This window comes from Ctenocephalides felis, unplaced genomic scaffold, assembly GCF_003426905.1.
Source record: "Ctenocephalides felis isolate EL2017-DRISC unplaced genomic scaffold, ASM342690v1 CF-g0.4_SCAFFOLD_00479, whole genome shotgun sequence".
Lineage (NCBI taxonomy): Eukaryota > Metazoa > Arthropoda > Insecta > Siphonaptera > Pulicidae > Ctenocephalides > Ctenocephalides felis.
In genome coordinates this window covers 444-20,583 of record NW_020536633.1, presented here as the reverse complement: position 1 = coordinate 20,583, position 20,140 = coordinate 444, and the positions used below count along the sequence as shown (strand labels likewise).

Below are 20,140 nucleotides of genomic sequence, written 5' to 3'. Positions count from 1 at the left end.
AAAAGTCGTTTTCGACGTTTGCATCGTCACAGGACACTGCATTATACACCTGATGTGGCAGGAAAAATTGTGTATGCAGTATTTACTCTGCATAATATATGCAGAGTAAATAATATTCCTCTGGATGAAGAACTGACGGAATATAGTGATGATTTTGGAAACGGTTAGATACCAAATAATGTATTTCAAATGTGTAGTTAAAATTAATTGATTTAAATATTTCAGAAGTACAATGAGGCAGATAATATGGCATATAACATCAGAAATTCTTATGCCAGAAGATATTTTAATACCATAATATTAACTTAAAAAAAAAGATTGTATTTTTATAGCTACATAAATGTAATTATTTAAAATAAATAAAAAAATAAAATAAATATATATATATATATATATATATATATATATATATATATATAAAGGAATAGAAAACAAAATTTATTGGCTGTTAAATTATTTTTTAATGTATTATTGAGAATTTCATTGATCGGCTATGCATTGCAGCGCCTCTGTCTGTTTCTCCATCATGTTAGTAAGAGACTCTGTTTGTCTTTTCAATACGTATTCCATTGAGTTTACGAGGTGATTTAATTCATCTTAAAATAATAAAATGCAGAATGTATCACATAGTAATATAAGTAATATTTAAAATAGAAGAAAAATTATACTTACTATTGCCAGAAGTTCTTCGTCTCTGCATTGGTGGTCTATAGTAATCGCAAAAAATCAAAAATGAATTTTTTATATATCTTTACGTTTCAAAGGTTTCTGAATATTTTGGCATACCTTAGAAAAAATTGATGTATGTGTGTGTGTGTGTGCGTGTGTGTGGATACAATTTTTCGTCGACGATCAACCAATTTGAATAATTCAAAAAACATTCGATCCGTATTGATGGGAAAACGTGCTGATTAGTTTTTGGCGAAAGCAGGTCTAACCGTTCCGAAGATACGGGGCAAAAAGTGTCAAAAACGGTAACTAAGTTTTTAAGAGAACGGAGCGTCCGATTTTAATAATTCAAAAAACATTTTACTTGTATTGACAAAATGAACAACTGGTAAAATTTTTGGGAAGGCAGGTCTAGCGGTTATGAACTCTCAATAAAAACAAGTTAAAAAAATATCATTTGGCGGTCAAAAATGTTTATTGACAATTGATAATGTATATTATCAGATATTTTATAGACATTTTAATAATGTGTACCCATTTTGTATAATTTTTTTTGGGTTCCGTACCAAGATTTTTAATTTTAAGTTGTTTTAATGTTCCAAACAAATGTCCTCGACATTTTCAACAGTATCGAATAACCGATTTGTATGATTAAAAAATCATTTGGTTCGTACACGATCGCGAGGCGTTTTTGCAAAAGGCAATTTTGCCGTTTCGGAGGTATGGAGCGTAAAGGGTGTAAAAACGGTTATGCAGTTTTTGAGAGAACGGATTATCCGATTAGATTAATTCAAAAAACATTTTGTTTAAGTAGATGATGTGCAAAAAAGCATTTACAGAATATTTTTAAATTTTAAAAATTAAAAAAAAATAATCAAAATTTTCAAAGAAATTTAAAGTTTCAAAAAATGCAAATTTTCGAAATTTTTCATCATTTTCAAAAAAAAACTAAATTTTAAAAAATTAAAAAAAAATTCTTACAAAATTATTTATTTCAAAAATTAAAAAAAATCGAATATAACAAAAATTTCCAAATTCTCAAAATATTTAAAAAAAAAACGTTTTTTTTTTAATTTCAAAAAATTTTAAACTTCCAACGCCGTCCAACGGACAAACGATGTTACGGAACCCATAGAAACGTAAACAAAATTGATATATATTATTAAAACCTCCATAAAATATCTGATAATTGGATGTGCATAAGTCTAATGATCATTTACGACTGCCTAATGTCATTTTTTTTACTAGATCTCTATAACCGCTGGACCTGCTTTTCCAAAAATTTTCCGACAGCAAATCAGTTTACTTATAAATCAGTCGCAAATTATAATATATGATGTCTTAGTAAAGTTGATTATTTATACATGCCGGGAAGATTATGCAAGTTCTGTTAAGACAAAATGCCACTCTCAACTAGTTTGAATAGTTTTGACAGTTTTAACAATTTGAAACCTACGGGTGATTTGAGAATGTTTGAAAAAGTTTGAAAGATTTAATACTTTTTTAAACCTGTAAAACATTTATTTTGAAACATTAACAAATTTTGTTAATCAAAATATCAAAAAGTCTATAAAAATTGTATATATTTACTTCCATTAACATTTATTTATTTACAATTATATTTACATAAAGAACTATAGTTACAAAAATACAAATTACTGGTGCAGAAAAGCCACATAATTAGATTTAGTTGTATAAGGCAGTGCTACACATTTTTGTTTTATTTCCTTCACAGATATTGTCACTTCTCTCATAATTTTTGGGTCAAAAACATGAATATTAAATAGTTTCGAGTCAAATGGTTTTGAAAATAATGATTTTCTCATTGTCGCTTCCGAACACAATATTTTATTAACATCACAAATGTTATTTATTAAAACAATTTTATTCTCAGTTGTTAAACAACAGTTATTCGGAGCTATATTACTTAAAGAAAAATTTTTAAATTCAATTTTCTCTATTTTTGATGTTTTTGTCCGGTGTATTACTGGAAAACTTTTAATTTTAATAAATTCACTTTGGCTTTTAATAGTTTTTTCTTCCCACATTCTGTTTACTAATTGTTGCAAGGGCTTCGGGGAATCTTGAATCTTATTTTTCACACTTCTGAAATAATTTTCAAATGGAAAGCAACTAAATTTGTCTAATGAACAACCAAAATTCTTAACTTCATCAGCTAGATGGATTATATTATGAATATTAAATGTTAATCTATCTGAACCATATAAATCAGAATAATTAATTACAAAAAGTTTTAATAAGTCCCCTGCCAAACTATTCCAGTTGAGACATGCCTCTGGATCACATAGTATTCTAATGCCTAAACTGAAATGTAAAAAATTTAAAAACAATTGGTTACTTAACACAGGTTTTAAAATTACTAATCCAGAATACAACAAAAATTGTCTGTATTCAGTGGCCTTCCAATGTTTATGATCGTCTAGCCTTCTAGGCAATCTGGAAAATTCCGAAGGAAACAACTTTCTATGCTCTATTATATAATTGTTCATATTCCTTTTCTGCTCGTCCGTAAAGCGAATATCTCTAGATCCGCACATCCAGAGAGAAATCAGGCGCTTTGTCACCCCCAAACACACCATGTGCATAATAGTCCAATGCAACTTGGGAAACCATACCGATCCCCAAATCCTCTAAAATAGATAGACCAGTATGGTGCTCTGGTTGTTGTTTTGATCTAAATGATTCATCTGTTCTCAATATAGCATCAATTTCTGTTAAAATTACGTGTTTTTCAAAATCGCCTTCTTGAATGCATTTTGGACAACTAAAATACCCAGCATGCCCTTTCACTAGGTTATGAATGCTCGAGCTGGGCTATCACACACACTTTTCGATATTAAAACATCACATTTCTTCTCCTTAAAAATAATGCCATTTTTCAAAATCGTCTTCATATCACTTACGAATTGACTTAAGTAAATATTGGCATCGGCTGGCTTGCTATTACCATGATGAATGCCTACAATGAAAGGTTCCACTTTTTCATTTATATCTGACATCAATAATATAGGCCAAAAACTGCTATTTGAACTTTTAGATATTGCCATTCCATCACAATTTAGTTGTAAGTGAATTTTCTCAGGGCATTCGAAAAAATGTTTTTCCATGGAGTTGAGAATTCCTTCTTCAACACCAAAATGCATATAAAATCCGCCATTCATTTTTGAATAGCTTTTGTTGCAGTTTTTGGAGTGCCCAACAACGTTCGAGCATCCACAGGTAGGTCCTTGTGACCATGCTTAACCAAAATTTTTAAAAGTGTACTTACAGTATTCAAAGTCAAATTGTCTCTCTTCGCCAAATTCTGTATATCTTCCCTTAGGGTAGTATTATCATTATCTTGACAAAATACATTTTCTGAAGTGGCATGATCTTCAAAATTTTGTTTCTCGAAATTGGTGTCTAATAGATTTGAAAAGGTACTATAACGAATATTTTCATTATAATTATTACTATTTACTTCTTGTTCAGATGATACACTTTCATTCCGATTGATTTTTATACTATTCAAATAATGTTTTTTTGTTTGAGCGACAATCTGGCGTATTCTTCGCGGTGTCAAATCTTTCATTTGCTTACGTCTTTTTATATTTAACTCCATTATTATCTTCTCGCTTCATAAAATATTTCACACGATGTTAATTTAATATTGTGAATTAACCTTCAAAAGTAATTTTTTTATTTCTTTGATTAGTTCAAGGCGCCGTCGTCAATTATAATTTATTTAATGTTGGTATCATAGATAAATAAGCATTTGTTTGGTATCATGATAATATTTTGTATATCTATGGTTGGTGAGTCTGTGCCAACATAGACAAGTTCATGTTAAAACAACACGTGCTTTAAGGAATGTAAATAAAGCCTCATTCTATTCTTCCTGTAGCGTCGAAAGGGTTCTTATATTGAGGTTAGCGTTTGTGAGTTTTGTTGTTTTTTATAGTTTTGTGATAGTGAATTGTTGAATTTTAACATTAACGCTATGGATCTCTTGGGGTAAGTTAATAATATATTTCGTGATTCAACGATATTGTAATATTAAACTAATATGCTTATATTGCTTTATTTGTAGAACAAAGCAATTTGCGGTTATTTGTGACGAATCTGGTCACACTGAAATTCCAAGTAATTGGTTAATTTTAGGTGACGATGGTTCGTGGTCAAAGTGCTGGTGGCCATCAAAATGCAGAAATCCGACACGATTGATGATAAGGCGCGTGGAGCCGGATTACTCCACTTGGATTAAAACCCCCATAACGGTTGTTGGGTTCTGCGGTGAGAATATTATTTATTTAGAGTTTAGGTAATCTAATTTCATGTACATTATTTGTTTTCTGATTTTAGACACTTATGAGTCAGCTCGCAAGCGTGCAGCTGACTCAGATTACTCATCTACAGAGGAGCAGCTTGGGAGGGGTCTCCGAAAGAAGACCAGTGACACGGTGCTTGCCCTCGAAGCAAGAATCGAGGCTTTGACAAGTAATGATTGTAGTTCATTATACTAATTTACTTTGTACATCTTGCAAATTAAATGTTTATTGCTTTTATTGTAGCACCAAAGGGAAGAGCGGAAAAGAGACTGAGAGACGAGTATGTTGATCGTAATAACAATTTTATTACAGAAAGGAGCTCTGTTCCAGAATTTACTGTAAGTGGAGTAAGCTCCAGAATAACTGGAGAGACTGGGCCAATCACAAGAAATGATAATGATTTGAGATTTTATTAAGTATAAATATTTTTCAAATTTAATAGTAACTATTTTTATCATAGTTCCTCAAAGCAATAGGGAGAAGGAAATGTTTGTGGGAGCAGCACACATTCAGGAGCTTGTTGGTGCTCCCAAAGGTAATTTAATACTTAAGTATGTTCTCATGTTAATAAATTAAATATGTTGATTGTAATTATAACAATTTTATTACAGAATTAATCTCTTTTATGATCAATGCCTTTACAACTCTTCAAGGTAAGTTATAAAGTTATATAATATTCATAATACATATACATAATATACATATTCCAATTTTTATTTTTTTTTTAGCCTCTGTTGATCATGTCTTAAAAAGAGTGATCATTATAGAGGAGAAAATAGCCGACCTAGAAAAGCCTTCAATACAGGCATCTTCCCTCAAAAAAAGAACAAATATATTTGATAAAAATTTTCCTTTGAGGACAGTGGAAGAAGTCAAGGACTTAGAAGAAAACCTAGGTGGAGAAAAATCAGAAGAATTTGAAATTGATCTGGTACAAAATATATGAAATTATTTAAAAAATGCAATTATATTTAATCAAAGCATGATTTTAATTGCAGACCGAGTTTGCTATCAGGATTGGTGGGCGTGATCCCAAAGATCATATTGGGAACACATTAAGCAGAATGTTTGTGGATAACCTAGCCATGAGATATTCATGGCTAGGTCGCAAGAAAAACTTGCCCATGTATAATATCAAAATATATAGACATAATCAAAGGTAATAAATGCAGTAAACAGCTTATATATTGTATGTATATTGAAATGTAGTTTATTTATGATTTAATTGTTTAAAGGTGTTTTTGTGGCAAAATACAGCTTGCCAGAAAGCGAAATTGATAAAATAACGAGTGAGTGGCTGCGGTTCGCCAGGCAGAGGCACGAGAGAGCCGTGAAAAAACTGAATCCAATCAATTTAATACAAGAATAATTTGTAACTTTCTTTTCTTTTTATATTTTTGTGAAATAAATTTTATTGTTTAAAATATTTGTTGCTATATTTATGAAATAAGTCACTGTTGTACAAAAGTACAAAATATTTGTTACTGTTGTGTTTAGTACAAAATATTTGTTGCTATTGTTTGTTATAAAATATTTGTTACTGTTTTGTTTAGTACAAAATATTCGTTGCTATTTGTTATAAAATACTTATTACTGTTTTGTTTAGTACAAAATATTTGTTGCTATTTGTTATAAAATACTTATAATATTTTATAATAAACAATTAGCAACAAATATTTTGAACTAAACAAAACAGTAATAAGTATTTTATAACAAACAAAGTAGCAGCAAATATTTTATACTAAACAGAACAGTAACAAGTATTTTATAACAAACAATAGCAACAAATATTTGTTGCTATTTGTTTGTTATAAAATATTTGCTACTGTTTTGTTTAGTACAAAATATTTGTTGCTATTTGTTTGTTATAAAATACTTATTACTGTTTTGTTTAGTACAAAATATTTGTTGCTATTTGTTTGTTATAAAATATTTGTTACTGTTTTGTTTAGTACAAAATATTTGTTGCTATTTGTTTGTTATAAAATATTTGTTACTGTTTTGTTTAGTACAAAATATTCGTTGCTATTTGTTATAAAATATTTGTTACTGTTGTGTTTAGTACAAAATATTTGTTGCTATTTTTTTGTTATAAAATATTTGTTACTGTTTTGTTTAGTTTACAAAACATTTGTTGCTATTTGTTTGTTATAAAATACTTATTACTGTTTTGTTTAGTACAAAATATTTGTTGCTATTTGTTTGTTATAAAATATTTGTTACTGTTTTGTTTAGTACAAAATATTTGTTGCTATTTGTTTGTTATAAAATACTTATTACTGTTTTGTTTAGTATAAAATATTTGTTGTTACTTTGTTTATTGTAAAATATTAATTTTAAATAATAAATACAATGAAATATGAGTAAATCTTTTTTTTTAGAGAAAAATCAATTATTTACGCATTAATTAAACGCATTTCAAAAAGTGCTGATTCATATCGCATAGGTACATTACCGTATGCTACCGCAACATAACAATGTTATATAACAAGTTAACTAACAGGGTAGGAAATAGTTATCTCCAGGTAATAAAATTTCTTAGGGACGGTGAGGTTGACGTTATATAACTAGGTAACATTTTTATATAACCGCAACCTAACGGCAATATAAAATTGTTTACAGGGTATTATATACAAGGACGCATTCTCCATATAGTTTTACCAATCGCGAACAAAATTTTTCGATCAATACCAATGCCTGATCCCATAATTTTTTATTAGAGTTTCTGAACATACAATTCTCATAGCAGCATGAAAGTTAAGAAAATTTTTATATAGCGTTCTGGGCAGATAAGTTTTTAGGACTGCATATAGCATGAAAACTATAAACTCTGTCGCCTTCCATTTTTTCTAGATCCTTAAATCCACGAGGTTTCAAGATACAAGATATAATAGTGTGACTTAGAACGCATGAAAGACTCCGATTTTTTATTCAAGAATTCAATACTTCACTATACAACAATTCGCATGAAATTGAAAAAAAAGTGGTGCACATGTGGAAGACATTCCTTTTTCCGAAATTTAAAAATCGTATATATAAAAAATAAAATATTCAACTTGAGTTTACATGGTACAAGCAACGACATGAAAAAGCATACTTAAATAAAATATGAATCGAAAATTTGAGCATTACAAACATTGAAACGTATACGGAACTAAAAAATATAAATGAAGTATTTTCGTTTATAGTAAAGGAATAAAAACTTAACCAATTACAAAATGCGCAGTCTCTTGTATGTTCAAAAATAAATCTTATGCAACGTTAAATATGTATAGCTTTAATATAGTGGCAAAATAAAAAAAATAGAACTAAAATTATAAGAAACATGTTTTACCTTTATTATAGCGATAGTATGTGCTATTAGTAACTATAATTATATTATTAATTATTCATATAATTTTACATTTATTTTGAAGTTATCACAATGAATATTTTGTAGAAATGTATTCAAGCGTTTGTAGTTTTCCAATTGTAAGTTTAGTGAAAAACAAAGAAAATTTTATTATATCTTACAAGTTTATCCTACAAGTTACTTATGTTGATCGTTGAATATTTAAAATTGGTTAAATATAGCTTATTGCATTAAAAACTGATTATTCTCTTCAAGAATTTCTTAATATTTGCAAATATCAATACAATTTTTTAATATCGATGTCGAGTGCGAATCGATTTTACACCATATTACTTTTTCTTTATATAATATCCAGGCTGCATAACATGTTTCAATTTCCTTTTTATATCAATTTAACAAACTTAGTAGATACATAAACATAAGTGATTTGGTAAAGATTGGGAAGAACTTTTACCAGAGATCAGTTAAGTCAGTCGAAGGTCCCAAGATTTTACAATCACAATTGAATTGGACAAATCAGTCTTCACGACCTTGAATAATTTATATAAGTATTGAAATATCTTCGTTTGCCAATAGATTATAGCATTTTATACATGGTTACGATTTGCGTACAAATTAAAACAATCCTCTTGATTTGAACCTTTGAGCGAATATTATTTATTGTGATGTCACTTCCTTCTTCGGCTAAACTAAGGTCAGTTAACCCATGGTTAAGAAATCCGTACAAATTAAAACTATGTTCCTGATTAATTATGCATGGCGATGAAGAATTTTCAAGCTGATACTATTTATTGTGATGGCACCTTTTCTAAATATCTCAAAATTATTAAATGTGTCATAATTTCTTCTGTGACTGAATTATAGATATCATTTTATTTAACATTCGGTATTGATCTTCGAAGAAAAATAATTAAGTAGCCAAATAGATCCAAAATTAAATAAAAAAATGTTGAAGTATGAAGTATTCATACTTTGCATCCGTTTCAAATTTGATATTTGGTTAATAATGTAAATCTAGGGCGGTTTCTTCTATTTGGTCGAAAGCTACTTTGAGTAGTTCACAATCATAAAGACATAAATGTCCTTGACTGGATTGGAACTAACTTCTATTTGGATGTTCCAAATAGTTTGGCATCACAATGAGCATTATAAATCACATTTCCTTTTCATTGTCATGTGTGACTTTTCAACAAATAGACCAAGAAAATTGTAATGTAAATAAATCATAATTACGGAGACTATCGAAATCAAAATTGTATATGAAATACTGTCCATTATACACTAAATCCTCGTGTTATGCATTTGTCTCAATCGAAGTTAATTCCTTCCATGACTATGCTTCTCTTCAAATATTCATATCGTCTGTCGTATTCAAATAAATGAGTCATTATAGTAAATATTAATCATATTGCTTGCTATCTTGTTTCACTTCCAAAAATACTTAATTGTTCTGGTTCCGATAGATTCAATTTGGTTATTATATTATCGTTAGTTATTGTTGAACCTCAATAATAGTGGTTTTACTTCAATTCAGTCATTATCTCTTGTTTCATGTACTTAATAATTTTTCATTCTATTTATAATTCTCATATTACCATAATTTATTATCTTAACATTTCCTATTATTTTCTTTAAAAATTTCATTTTCTTTTCTTAGTTATTTATTTTATTTCCAAATTTGTTTTGTTAGCATTCAACAAGTTTCTTAGTGACTGCTATATATTTTAACTAACTTTACATATTCAAAGACTAAATCACACATTATTTAGTTTTATTATCACAACATTGATTTCGAAAAAAATCACAATTCAAGAAAACTACCGACAAATTTACGATACATTACATACTGCATTATTAACGCGTTGGTTTTTTTAGATTTATTTTTGCTTAACAAGAAACTCATGAGCAAATAAAATTATATGTAACATAGTAGCACACGTAACTAAACAGCTCAATATCATCCGGACGATTTAAAAAATAATTTAAAAAAATTACACATTCTAACAATTTTCTAGATTTACTAAAACACGAGTTATGCTTTTTATGTAGTGGATTGGCATGCAACACTCTACCAAATAGAAATAAGAAAATTGAAAAAAAAAACAATTATTCAAATTTAATATATTTACCAGGAAGTAAATATATTTCAGCTTATGTTTTCAATACAAAAGCTTTATATTTTTTAAATTCAAGATATATAACTTGATGTTGCCTTCTACAATTCTAGTATTCTATTTACATGTTTTGGATTTTGAGTTCTCTACATGGTGCACCACTAGTGCTACAACCTGGTAATACTTTAATTGCATGTATTACCTTGATAAGATTTCCATTAAAAAATTTGTCATAGGAGTTATTGTTTCACTCATCTTCAGTTGAATTTTGGACAAATAATGAAATTCTTCGCGTCAAACAGGCAGCCTGCATGGGATGACGTAATTTACGATAAGGAGGATAAATGTGGACATATACCTTGTTCGTGAACTCTTAATGCCCAGAAAACAAACTATTTCTCCATTGAAGGTTCATAAAATGATTAAGGGGTATAAGCCCCTTCCTGATACTGTGAAATAGTAAAAATTGTTACGGGGAGGTGTATAGCTACATCTTCAAATTATAAACTTGCGGCGACACCCAAGTACAGCCCTGCATTAAATACGGGCCTGCAGCATTTGGGAATGCGCACGCATCAAGATGGCCGTCTCAGGCCTGAATAAAAGAACCCGCCATCGAAGCAAACGGCCTATTCTACCATCCGGCAGCCAGGAGAGATATACAGCACGATATAAATATTGTACCTATATTTCACGGCGAATAAACAATAACAAACTATACCAAAACTGTTTCAATCCATGAACTACTTCATGGATAAAAAGTATATGAATCCATGAACTACTTCATTCAATAAAAGTATATGAAGCGAGGGCAGAGTTCACATCCTGTGTTGATAGTGGAGATAACAGGAGAAAAACGAACAAATAGAGGATAGCCCCAATATAGAGAAAGATACATTATTTAATATCTTTATATCATATCATTCAACAAAACATTCATGTTAATATTTATTGCAGAAGTAATATGTGAAATTGAACATGGAGAAGTAGAGGAGAGTCCCAATATGGAGATGGGTACATTATTTAAAATTTATATATTTAAACTATTTATTAAAATCTTTTAAATTCCAATAAACAAATTCATTTGTCTCAATACATATGTAGCAGAGAACAAGTTGGATAGTATCGTAAACAAACTATCCAAATTATCCTTTGAAATTAAAGAAATGACGAAGGACATAAGGGAGCTGTTGTCCTATGAGAGGGATTCCGGTCACAGGTAATCCGGTCACAGGTAATTATAATTAATGTCAAGTTGTTCAGCTGCGATGGACGCCTAAAATACTGAACCGATTTAAAATTTGTTTTGCTCATCGTGTACATGTGGATTCCATTTAGGCGGCGGTGGGGTATATTAAATATCTCAATTTATAGCCAAAATTTTATATTATATGAAAAATATTTTGACGTTTCTCCGATAAATCCTAGAATCACAGAATCAGTTTGAGCTCTGGCGAGAGTCTAGAAAGTCTAGACCAGTGTATCCCAACGTGGGGCGCACGCCCAACCGGGGGGCAAATTGTAAATTCAGGGGGATAATTTGAAAATTCTGGATACTACATTTACTTTTTTGCTTCAAAATACTTATTAGATTTTACAAAAAAAGAATTATTAAATATAATTTTGTTTGCCATAAAAGAGTCATTTATCTCAATTTTAAACGAAGAATTCGCACTTTAAAATGAGCACACTAGATTTATCTGTATTGGTTTCTATAAGTGAAGTTCAAATCAGTAGCTAGGATCGGGGAATTATCGCAAAATTTGCCGTATGTTACGAAAAACCCCGAAAACTTGAAGCCTTCTTTAGTGTTTCCCATCATTCAGTCGGTGTTAAATTGAAGTAAGTGTTGATTCATTAGAATTAATCGTTGAGTTAATAAATAAACGTTAGTGTTGATTTGTGAGTGAAATAGTTAGAATTAATCATTGAGTTTATAAATATACTCAAGTGTTGATTTGTGAGTGAAATTGTTAGGATTAATTGTTGAGTTTAATATACTTATATATAATAATTAAATATACTTATAATATATTGTTAATATATTATCAATTGGTGAGTAGTCCATTTTATTTATAGAAGCATTCAATTATACAGAAATTTCTGTCAAGTAAAAAAAAAATGAGATAATGCAATAGGATAGGGCGGGGCACAAAGGTCCAATTTGACTTGGAGCAATTATATTGTAAAAATCAAACCAATTATCACAACACATATCAAACAAACAACTATCTGACTATGTTCAGGAAAACTTCCTGCTAATTCATCATTGTAGAAATGTGTCTTTTGTTTTTCAAATATTCGTAACCTGGTTCTTTTTACTTTAATAGCGGAGTGAATTGGGACTGCCGTTGAGTAAACAGGTCCAATGATTTAATTTTATTTTAAAGAAATTTTACGAAATAATAGCTACAATATTCAATCAATACAAAAAATAAATTTTATGGGTTAAATTTTTATAGAGAACACTTTAAATAACCTTTGTATGGTTTTTGTTAGAAATATTCACTAGCAAAGTTGAATTAACTATTCATTTAATTTAACTCTTGTTGAATTAAAAAAATTGCTTTTATAACTTAATTTACTATTTTATTTTTTATACCTTTTCCAGAGTAAAGTTTCAGTCGTTTTTTTTACCCACGCAGGTAGTTACGGGATCCATCCCGCTGACATAGCTTATACCTAGCCACAAGATCCTCCTTGCTGATAAAGCATATTTTTAACTATATAAGTAGCAAGATCTCTACATTCGAGGAGGATAATCTTTGCCAGTACTTACACCAGTCCAGTTATATAATTATAATTCATTATATCATTATATTGTAAAATTCAATCATTTTATATATTTTATTGTAATTTTAAGAAATAAAGTTTTTTTTTATTTTATTCTCGAATAACGAGTATAAAATTGGCGCAGTCGGTAGGATCAATTCAGGATCATCTATCGCAGATATCCGTTGATCTCAATCATTTAGAATTCGGAACCAATAATTAGTAAAAGTGATAGAAAAACCAATAGGATTGAATTCGGGAAGGCCTATCGCAGGATTTCCAATCAATTCAAAGGTGATTGTAATTTATAGTGTGCAAAAAGTGCAAGTGAAAAAATATATTGTGTGAAAAGGTGCGAAGAGGAAATTCGCCGAAACATCTGGAACTGGTGAGTGAAAAATTGTAATTGATAGTAAAATTGCCATCCTCCCTTATCCTTCAATCGCTGGAGATAAGAAAGCAATTTTTACAGTTTAAATTTTTCCTAATTAATTAATTGATTAAATAATATATATACAAGTTTATTTTATTTTTGCATTCCATTGAAACTTAATTCCACGTACGCGAATTAGTTTATGGAAAGTGGTATTGATTTTATAGAGAACTTAGCAAACTCATTAGCAAATATGTCCCTTCAAAACATTCCCAAATTTGATCATATATTGATCGACACTATTCCAAAATTTGGCGGTAACCCCGCAGAACTAAATTCATTTATTTCAAGAGTTAGGGAAATCAAGAATAGATATCATGACAGTAGTAATCCGACATGTATACAAAACGAAATTATTAGGAGCGCAGTTTTTTCGAAACTATATGACAATGCTAAATATGCTATAGAGATTGCCAATGCTAGAGAAATAGATGATATAGTTAGGGTACTAATATCAAAATTTTCAGACCGTAGAGATGATATATCTTTAACTTTTGATCTCCATCATATGAGACAATTACCAAGTGAAACCGTTTATCAGTTCTATGAAAGATTTCAAAATTTGATTACAATTTATAATAATTATATATACTTACACCTTACAAACAAAGAAATCATCCTAGATAGATGCAACAACTTCCAAAAAAGTGCCTTGGCCGTATTCATAGCACACGTTAAACAGCCATACAGTTCGCTTCTCAGAAATCGTAACGTTTCGTCATTAGAAGAAGCTTTAAGGATTATAGAAAAGGACGACTATGTTAGTAGTGTTAGAGATGACTCAGACCACTTTAGATACAATAGTAAAAGAAATAGTAAACCACAAAGTTATCAGAAAAACGTCTCCAATTTTGCACTTCCTAGAAATTCAAATACGGTAATTCCAAATTATAAGAGACAACATCATTTCCAACCACATTTTTATAATCCACAAATGTCCCAACCAAATAATTTCCAAACAAATAACTTCCAACCAAATAGCTTCCAACCAAATAGCTTCCAATCAAATAACTTTCAAGCAAACCAAATGACTCAACAACCATTAAGACCCAACCAACAAAATTTCCCATTTCCAAATCAAACGAACAATACAACAAAAGGTTCTGACTGGACACCTATGAGTGGTGTATCAACTATTAATTCCGCAAATAACAAACAACGACATAACAGACTCTACAATTTAGAAAACATTGATTTAGAACAAGATTCATACTCTGACGAACCACATGTGGATTTTCAAACGGACGAACAACGACAAAATCAAACATAGTTGAATTTCACAGTTTTCAAAATTATTCTCTTCCATATATTCAAATAAGTAATCCAAACCTAAAAATTTTAATCGATTCAGGCTCAACGAAATCATTTATTTGCCCAGAGATTGCTAATAGATATTTCAAAAATTCCATTTATTTTGACCCCTGTACAATAAAAACAGCTCTATCAACACACACAGAAAATTTTGCATGCAATATCCCAAGCTTCAGTGAATTCCAAAATAATGAAAATCTTTCATTCCATCTATTTAAGTTTCACGAAACCTTCAATGGGTTGTTAGGAATTGATAACCTTAAAAAATTGAAGGCGCTCATTGATTTTAATAATGAATTGCTAGTATTACCTAATACTAATTTAAAATTACATTATTTGAAAAGTCCAAAAAAAAATACTTTTTAGTCAACAGATACCAGAAAGATGCATTCAAAAATGTAAAGTCCCAGTTAACATTAAAGAAGGTGAAATTCTAATTACAAGGCAAAATTTTCCAAATTGTTTCATTCCAGATACCGTAACATTAGCCAAAAACAATGAAGCCATAGTTGAAATTCATAACCTAACAGAAAACGAAATTAATTTGACATTAACCAAACCTTTACAAGTAGAACTCACGAACGAAATAGAATTTTATAATTTTTGTACAGACAAATCTGACTCAAATATAGATTTTTCGGATATTGAGAACCTAATACGGACTGACCACATGAATTTCGAAGAGAAAAATGCTATTTTAAGAATTTGCAAAAAATATAAAGACACTTTTCATAAACCAGATGACAAACTGACTTTTACAAACCAGGTTAAACATAAGATACGTACAACCGACGAAATTCCTGTCTACACCAAATCCTATAGATACCCAATAATCCACAGAGAAGAAGTCCAACGCCAAATTAACGAAATGCTTGACCAACAGATTATTAGACATAGCAATTCACCCTGGTCCTCTCCCATTTGGGTCGTTCCCAAAAAACTTGACGCATCCGGAAAACGTAAATGGAGAATAGTTGTTGATTACCGCAAAGTTAATGACAAGACAATAGATGACAAATACCCTCTCCCAAATATTTCAGACGTTCTAGACAAACTAGGTAGATGTTATTATTTCTCAACTGTCGATTTAGCTTCTGGATTCCACCAAATTGAAATGCACGAAGACGATATTGAAAAAACAGCTTTCAGTACAGATGACGGACATTACGAATTTTTACGCATGCCTTTTGGTTTAAAGAATTCCCCAGCCACCTTCCAACGTGTAATAAATAATATCCTTAGAGATTATATTGGCAAAATTTGTTTAGTTTATCTTGATGATATAATAATTTATTCAGTATCACTTAGTGAACATATAGATAGTTTGACTAAAATTTTCCAAAGACTCCGAGAAACCAATTTTAAAATTCAACCAGATAAATCTGAATTTCTCAAAAAAGAAACAGCATTTTTAGGCCATATCATTACGCCAGACGGAATCAAACCTAACCCAGATAAAATCCAAGCTATCCTAAATTTTCCAATACCTAAGACTCCAAAACAAATAAAAGGCTTCCTTGGACTATTAGGCTATTACAGACGATTTATAAAAGACTTTGCTAAATTAACCAAACCGCTTACCAAATGTTTGAAAAAAGATGTAAAAATTGACTTGAATCCTGAATACATTCAATGTTTCGAGACTTGTAAAAATCTGTTAATTAATGATCCTATCTTACAATATCCTGATTATTCCAAACCTTTTATCTTAACAACTGACGCTAGCCAATTTGCTATTGGTGCTGTTTTATCACAAGGTGAAATAGGAAAAGACAAACCGATCGCATATGCTTCAAGAACATTAAACGATGCCGAAATAAATTATAGTACCGTAGAAAGAGAACTTCTAGCTATAGTTTGGGCCGTCAGACATTTCAGACCTTATTTATATGGAACTAAATTTAAAATTATTACCGATCATAAACCTTTATCTTGGTTATTTTCACTGAAAAATGCAAACACTAGATTAGTTAGATGGAGGTTGCAACTAGAAGAATTCGATTATGAAATTTGTTATAAAAAGGGTTCCTTAAATACTAATGCAGATGCACTTTCCCGTATTAAATTAGATAATGATAACGACGAATTAAATTTTAATGAAATTATTGATTTCGACACCGATATGCAGTCAATTATAGCACAAGCCGAGATTTCTGAATTACCTGATGTAGATGAATTAGATTCAATTGTAAATGAAATACTTGCCGAACAAGTCCCAGATGATATTAATGTAGATGATAATAATACAGTCCACACGTCACACGAAAATCCTATTCTAGAAATCCCTATATCTTCAAAACCAATAAATTATTATGATAATCAAATCTTTATTAAAATTGTAGATACACTTTCAAGTAAACCAAAAACACAGAAAATATTTAATAAAAATAGATTAATAGTTGAAATAAATCGAAGAGAAATATCAAAAGAATTGATCAATATTTTTAAAGAATATACCACTAGTAATAAGTCTTTTGCGTTGTATGTCAACGATAGCGAATATATTGCTGACATTACAAACATTTTAACTTCTACTTTCACTTATTCAGCATTTAAATTAGTTATATGTAATGATTTTAAAGAAGATATTATTGATGTAAATAAACAAAAATTAATAGTAAAAACAATTCACGAAGATTGTTCTAACCATCGAGGAATTAACGAAAACGAATCACGTATTAGACAAAAATATTATTGGCCAACAATTCGTAATGATATTACTACTCATATTAATAATTGTACATTATGTTCTACTGAAAAATACGACAGAAATCCACCAAAACAAAAATTTTCTATTTCCCCTACAGCTTCGAAACCATTTCAAATTTTACATTTAGACATTCTTACAATTAGTAAACAAAAACTTGTCACAATCATTGATACATTTTCTAAATATGCGCAAGCATATCCTATTGCTTCTAATATAACGCAAAATATAATTAGAGTTCTAATGTTATTTATTTCTCATTTTGGTGTTCCTGATACTTTAATTATGGACAATGGTCCTGATCTAAAATCTTCAGTCTTACAAGAATATTTGAAAATGCATAAAATTAATATCCACTACATAACTCCTTTACATCCAAATTCAAATGGACCTATTGAACGATTTCATTCTACTATTCTAGAACATATACGTATTCTCAAACGCGAAAACAATAATCTTAGCATTCTTGACATTATCCCTTATGCTATTAATGGTTATAATAGTTCTATACATTCAGTGACAAAATTAAAACCATTTGACATTATTTCAGGTCATCTCTCTACGAGATCTCCTTTTGACATAGACATAGAAACAGAAATTCTTACAAATTATTTAGAAGACCACAAACAACGAACAAAGTTAATGTATGAGAAAATTTTTGAAAAGAATTATAGCAACAAAGACAAAACAATATCGAAACATAACGAAACAAGACATGATCCTTTGCAATACGACGAAAACACACGTGCATATTTAAAATCAAACCCGCGAGACAAAACCGCTTCACGTTACAAACAGATACAAGTACAGAAAGATCTAGGAAATACAATTCTTACTGACAAGAATATTACGATACACAAACAAGAACTCAAACGTCCAAAAACTAATACTCAGCAAATCCCACGTGAACAAGATGTTGTTGTTTCAACTAATGATATTACACCTGGTACTAGTAGTAAACAGTGATCAAATTTTTCTTCAAGAATTAAATACCACAGGAATTTTACCATTTGAACTAGGAAATGCAAAGCTAATCGAAAAATATCATATCTTTATTCATTATGTTAATACTGATTTAATTAAAGAACAAATTACTAATTTAATTACAGACTTTGATACACTTTTATCTATTTTGAGTAACAAACATAACGATTATTTGAAAAGATTAGATTCATACATTTCTTTGACGAAAACCATGATTAATGTTATCAAAGATAAATACAATATTATTAGACCTATTAGAAGAATTAAAAGAGGACTTATTAACGGACTAGGTAGCATAATTAAGGAAATTACAGGAAATTTAGACGCACAAGATGCCAAAAAGTACGATGACGCTATACGTATATTAGAAACTAACGATGAAAATTATGCAAAAACATTGAATAAACAAATGACATTAAATAATAGGTTAATTGAATATTTTAACGAAACAATTATTAATATTAGAGAAAATGATGAAATATTAGATAAGAAATTGAATGATATCAATGATTATCTAAAATTTGGTAGTTTTAGTCATAATGAATATTTTATAGCTAAAGATAGCTTAGAACAAATTAATTATGGTTTAGTTATTTTAGCAAATATTTTAAACGATTTAGAAATATCATTAGATTTAGCTAAGATGAATTTAGTTCATAACTCAGTAATTAAATTAGATGATTTGAATTTTATGATTAATACTGTAAAGAATTTATAACAATGTAGAATCATTACCATTCCCATAGACGATAGTAATCTTCACAAATATTACAATTTATTAAAATTCAATATTTTATACGGATGAAAAAATTGTTTTTCTTATCAAATTTCCTATCACTCTACCCGAAACCTATAAACATTATAAATTGTTTCCAATTCCAAATACCGAAAATAGAGTCATTATTCCACCTAAACCTTTCCTTACAATTGGCAATAATAACTATCAATTTGATGATGCAGATTGCAGAGCAGTTTCAAAAATATATTTCTGCAATATTAAACATATCCTATCAAACAATGAAGAATGCATAATAAAATTGTTACAACTAGACAACACTCACATCGAAACATGTAATGAGGTTCAGGTTAATATTTCACACAATATCATAGAACAAATAAATGATGCACACTATATTCTTTTAATAAATACACAATCAAGAATTGATATGTCTTGCAATCATCAAGAAGACAAAATTTATTAAAGGAAATTTTATTTTGAAACTACCCATCAATGCAAATTCAGTATCGACAATAAAAATTACTATAATATGGAATCTTCAATAGAAGGAAAAGCAATAATTTTACCAAGATTTATTTAAACTACAACATTTCAAATCATCCGAACCAATTGCAATCAAGTCAATTCAAGTAAATGAGCTATCTAAAATTAAAGAAGATCAAGAACAAATTAATAAACTCTATGCAAGGAAGACTGGAATTAACAACAACAGCATCGTGTCAATTATCATG

At 29.4% G+C, this 20,140-nt stretch overlaps 1 protein-coding gene across 1 annotated transcript; it reads right to left on the bottom strand.

The window, feature by feature from the left end:
* Positions 1–480: 480 nt before the first annotated feature.
* On the bottom strand, positions 481–3,851 carry LOC113365542. The gene is made up of 3 exons (XM_026607077.1): positions 3,594–3,851; positions 3,267–3,504; positions 481–596 (listed from the first exon to the last, which is right to left on the bottom strand). The coding sequence occupies exons 1-3, from the start codon at positions 3,849–3,851 to the stop codon at positions 481–483; spliced, it is 612 nt and encodes a 203-aa protein (XP_026462862.1).
* Between the last annotated feature and the right edge of the window lie 16,289 nt (positions 3,852–20,140).

What these genes read in the sequence shown, in the direction of transcription:
- LOC113365542 (XM_026607077.1), bottom strand. Translation starts at nt 3,851, where the DNA reads ATGAATGGCGGATTTTATATGCATTTTGGTGTTGAAGAAGGAATTCTC. An exon ending in ATATTTACTTAAGTCAATTC is followed by an intron (nt 3,505 to 3,593) that starts GTAAGTGATATG and finishes TGTGTGTGATAG; the next exon opens with CCCAGCTCGAGCATTCATAA. An exon ending in ATTGGACTATTATGCACATG is followed by an intron (nt 597 to 3,266) that starts GTGTGTTTGGGG and finishes TATTATTTTAAG; the next exon opens with ATGAATTAAATCACCTCGTA.